This window comes from Hylaeus volcanicus, chromosome 3 (assembly GCF_026283585.1).
Source record: "Hylaeus volcanicus isolate JK05 chromosome 3, UHH_iyHylVolc1.0_haploid, whole genome shotgun sequence".
Taxonomy (NCBI): Eukaryota; Metazoa; Arthropoda; class Insecta; order Hymenoptera; family Colletidae; genus Hylaeus; species Hylaeus volcanicus.
The window spans coordinates 5,199,959-5,205,290 of record NC_071978.1 but is presented as its reverse complement, the minus strand read 5'-3'; the positions used below and the strand labels follow the sequence as shown (position 1 = coordinate 5,205,290).

Below are 5,332 nucleotides of genomic sequence, written 5' to 3'. Positions count from 1 at the left end.
GAAAATTATTTGGATTATCGTCTCGGAACTCTGCACAGTCGTAGATACATGTCATTTTAAGAAGATAGAATTTTGGAATTGTTGGTTTTCCGGAGGAATCGTGAGAATTTTATTAGGCTAACAGGAAGAGGTCTCTTTATTCTCTTTAAGGTTTTTAATTGTATATAGAATCTACGTACTTAGGAGAAAACCTAACAGAAACGTTGAAGAATGTGAAGGGCGATGAAAAGTTTCATTAGATCCTCAGAAACCGTCGAATTCATTCTTTATTGTTTCATATTTATACACATAATAAGCATACGATTACATCGTATTAGGTACTAGAACATATTATATATATATATATATTTATTTATATATATATCGAGCATTCTGTACAATAAATAAAGACTCTAGAGCATTTTAAACATAACATGGCGTACTCTCTTGCGATTGCCGTCGAGTGTACAATAATTTAACGAGTTCCCCATACGTATATCATCATTTCCAAATACTCGTCGACAGCTGCCGAATTCGATTCGAGGATATATATACAGGACACGAGTTCTTTTACCTTAAAACTTTTTTTTTGTTTCTTCAAACGAATCGTAACGGCGCCATTTTTTCCATTTTTTTTTTGCGGGGACAATCACGTCGGACGCGAGAAGCTGCGGCATTTCAATTATATTTTAAACGTACTCGCACTACACCCGAACGCATTCGTTTACATTCATAAATATATCCAGGAAATACGTAACGCGCGATTAAAAAAACGTTAACACGCCACCTGTGGGCCATGCAGCTCGATTACGTCGCATAATCCTGATCACGTTGCGCTACGTTCTCTCGATTCATCTGTCGTTAATTATTTTCCATTCGAAAGTCGCGCATTTAAATTAGTTAATAACGTAAATTCTTTTTTAATCTAGCCCATTTTTGGAGAAGGCTTAAAAATATATTCTTCGCATACTTGAAGTTATTTAGGCCCGACAAATGTAATTAAATTAAAAAAATATTCTACTACGCAGGGCAGTTTTAGTATAATACGTCACTGATTATGTTCTCTAAATTAAAATTAAATTGAAAAGTACATAGTGTTACGTTTCACCAATCACTGTATTCATAAACAAATATAAATAATTTAATAATATAATAATTTAATTCGGAGTTGAATTAAGAACCACGTATTTCTGTTATTTTCACCATTCAAAAAGCAGCCAATTTCGACTGGCTACGTACGAAACGATTTCGTTACACTGGAATCGAGAATCACGTAGCACTACGTCTCGTTGTTTCCGTACAACAATTTCGTTCCGCGGTCGCCGTGACGCTTTTATGTCGAATTTATTCGTGCGTGAACCGATCGTGCCCTCTTCAAACTGCATTGGCTAGTTGTCTATCAGTCGGTTGGTTTTGATTAAATGATAACGCCCACAGGTAGCGTGCTAACCCGTATTCAAATTCAATAGTATCGAAAAAGAGCGAAGCGTGGAAACCTTCACAATACAATTTCTTTTTTTCTTTATGCACGTTGGATACGTGGCTCGTATAAAAATCGGTCACAAGAAGACGCAAGACTGGCAGAATTCAGGGTTTCTTATAAAAAGATCGCCTCAACGAATCTCGGTAAGTAGAAAAGGATACGTTCAGCGAGTGAATATGTTCGATGGGGAAGCGAGTGCGATTTTTTCTTATGTTTCTTTATTTTATTTTTTTTTATCTTTTGAGTCAACGACACGGCTACTTCGATTCAATCAAGAAACCTTAGGTCGCGTCGAGCGATGTCGAACCAAGTCGCGACGCGAGCAACATCTAACGATAATTTAAACTATTTTACAATCGTACAACGCTGTTCCTTCACCTCCCTACCCCTCCCCTCCTCCAGCTCTCCGTTCGTTCCCCCTTCCCAACCCACGTGGAGAATTTTTTCGAAGTAGAATTCTCGCTAATCGTAGCTTATTTGTAAAGTCGAAATTCCTCTATCCTAAACGAGCTCGAGACAGCAGAAAGACGTACAGGATAAATCGTGATATAATCGTTGCGCGTTTCGAATAACTTCGTCGTCGAACGCTTCATTCAGGAAGAAATTTCATTTCTACCGAACACGAATGCTACCCGAGTTGGACAAAGTAACCTGTACATCTGTGAGACGTATTATATCAATGTGGGACTTTACACAAGTTCTCGTCCTTCTCGAAATAATTTGATACAACATTTAAATAATTTTCGGATGCTGTTCCATGCTCCCGAAAATAATTTTTCTAACTATTTTTAGGATCACCCCTTATCCCCTTGTACCACCGGTTACGAGACACTGTATTATTTCATAATTTGAAGTAGGTAGCGTACAGATTATTTGATCCAACCACTGCAGATTCTTCTCCCGTAACCTCTATGGATTTTCAAGTATTATAAAGCACGTTCGTGCTTGAACACAGAGCGTCGATCGTCTTACAATGAGATTCTATCTTGTGTCATTTTCAAATTGCACGCCAAAGGAATGTTACAGCGGAATCACCAGCTTCTTTATCGTTTAATGAATTATTAAGGTGACCGTACCAGTAATATTTGTAAAATATTTAACAAAATATTAAATAATCCCAAGTTCTTTATTTTAAAAATTTCAGTTACTACAATTGAATCATATTTATTTTCCATTTCCGTTTTATCATTCTCTACCTAATTAAATAAATATGATAACATCGAATTGCCCATTTCATTTAGCACGATAGAATGACCTTTGATACTATACCATTACGATTCTATCGTTTGATACCAGAAGGTGCGCCACTTATATCTTCCAAATTTGATAAACGCGTGTGTAATTTGTCAAAAATGTTGTAATAATTTTACGAAGAAAATTCTTTTTTCTACCTGACAAAAAAAGAACTCGGCGTTAAAGGGTTAAAGTACTGGTATATTCACCTTGGATGAATCTTATAATGTCCAATCGAGCCAATCTTCAGCCAATCGACGCAATCATCATGAAACTGATATTGTCTTTTTAAACCCATGATCCACATACGACACGTATTTTCATCTAACGCGACTAATGTTCACGAGAAAGCTCGTTTCCTTCGGGACTAAGGATTATATTATCTTTGCTGGAAGAGTCGGTTCTCCGTGTGGCACGATTAACTCTTTCAGCCCAGCGTTATCTGACGTCGTGGATATTTCCAGACGAAATTCATCCTCGTGCCTCATTCAAATCCAGCCATCGCGCTCCGAAATTCCCTCTTCTTACGTACAGTACAATAGCAACCATCCCTGTGCTGATATAATTATCATAATATCCATCCGAGTATTTCATTACCAAACGTTGCAACCAATTTATTTTAGAATCTTGGTTTTTGGAACAAAATTTACTCTAGGGGATTAATTTCGGAGATTGAAATGAAATGTTTTCATTTCCTCTGTGAAACTTTAACGTAAGTGTATTATAAATACTTGTCTGATAGGAATATAAAAACAATGGAAATTGCTTGAAACGTTTAATAACACAGGAGTCTCTCTTCAAGAACTTTTGTTCGTTAAATAAAGATATAACGAAACACACACACACGATTTTGTGAGCTTTCATTCGACGCTTGAAATTCTTATGTAGATCAAAGTTTTGTCGTCCTCAGGTCTAGGGATCCAAGATGGCGTAACTCCGAGGCCTGTACAGTTTCTGATGGGATTAGTCGCCGCTGGGATAAAACTATCTTGAAGAACAGGGAGTCCACGATGAGAGCAACGAGAGCACTAGAGCAACAGATTCCCAACGAAGAACACCGACAGACGTCGCGACGTATTTCCGCGATCCGTTCGCATTTTTCGACGAGATTCTTATTACGATTGCGGCACGAGACTCGGCCAGGTTTGTGCAACGGACACGAAACCCGAGATCGTTAGCTGCGTCGGCAATTAAGGCCATTCTTCCGCGATCAAAAGAGGACCCCAGGGCACTGATATCGACTGGGTCGTTAAACGACCCTCGTCTCTCGACAGATGCTGCATGAACCGGAGTTAGACTGCGATAACTTTTCTAATAATCGCTCACAATCGAGCCTCCCCGAGGGCGAACTAATCACATGCTGTATTTCTACACTTTCTACTTTTAGTCGAATTTGAAAAAATGAATCGAGACACTGATATACTCTCTGTATCTCTTATTAGACTCTGATGTGTAATCTACGTTACTATTTTTATTCGGATAATGTTGAGGATAGAATAGCAGAAAAGTATTTTAACAGGAACTGAATTTTATTGTTATTCGATTGATTCAACACCTAAGAGATACAGTAATCATCCTAGTCAGTAACCACATCACCGTATCCGCAATGTGTAACCACAAATCAATAATACGTAAGCTTCGAGAGCCTATTGATCAGTCAGGGATCACAGTGACGGATTATAGTTCGCCCAAGGCTAAGGTCCGCAGTCATAGCGTTCTCCTACTACAAATCCCATCTCCGATACCAGCAAGATTCCTCGCCATGGGCAGTTTCACGACGGTCGAAAGTGTCGACTCCAAATTGATCTTGACTCGAAGAGAAATTAAAACTCGACAACCGACGCTGCAGTCGCTCCTTAGTCCCCCTCTTTCGATTAGAATCCTAGACCCAGCATTGAAATCACTACGTACACGTATTGCAATAATTCTTCTCGGAAACACTGCTCACGGCCAGCTTACTCTAACAGAAAACACGATAAATTCTCGAAGGGAGGTTCGTCAATCTTTCAGGACTGATTCAAGCATTTCAGAAACCATCGTTCCGACTCTCCTGTTAAAATCGCCTGACGATCCTCTAACGATTTCTCTCCCCTCCAACCCCTTGTCGTGATTTTTTATTACTTCTCATGTTAGACAACTACCCACTACCAGGAGCCTAGGAGAACGCTGGAGGACAGGACGCCCATCAGCGTCACCCAACCGATCACCTCGAAGGAGCCTCTTCTCCAGGGAGCGTGGTTCATGCAGGTCTCGCGGATGCTCGCGATGTTCAGACCGCGACGACCCAGCAGATTGTGGACTCCTCGCTTGTCGCTCTTTTGCAGGATGTGCTCCCTCGCCAGGAGCAGGGAATACAGCTGGTTGTCGGGTCGCCCTGAGCAGAAGGTCAACACCATGTCCGAGGCAACGGCCTTCATCACGTGCACCGTTCCCGAGAACTGGTTGTACTGTCGGTCGCCCGCGCTCGCCAGCGTACCTGGTGACATCAAGCAGATTTATGAGGCATACAGTACGTACATGTTGATGGGAACGGGAATAGGGCCTTTGAAGGTTTTCTTTAAATGTTTCTGCGAAGTACCTAGTCGTAAACTCTAAGATTTGGACACCAAGCAGAGTTACCAAGCATAGAGTGTGTAG

At 40.2% G+C, this 5,332-nt stretch overlaps 1 protein-coding gene across 1 annotated transcript in view; it reads right to left on the bottom strand.

Annotated features, from left to right (window-relative positions):
* Nucleotides 1–248: 248 nt before the first annotated feature.
* LOC128873434 (uncharacterized) overlaps nt 249–5,332 on the bottom strand; it is a 77,030-nt gene continuing 71,946 nt past the window's right edge. Inside the window, exon 4 of the mRNA XM_054117020.1 lies at nt 249–5,171. Coding sequence (XP_053972995.1) covers nt 4,840–5,171 — 332 coding nt within the window. The 3' untranslated portion in view covers nt 249–4,839. The remainder of the gene's footprint in view (nt 5,172–5,332) is intronic.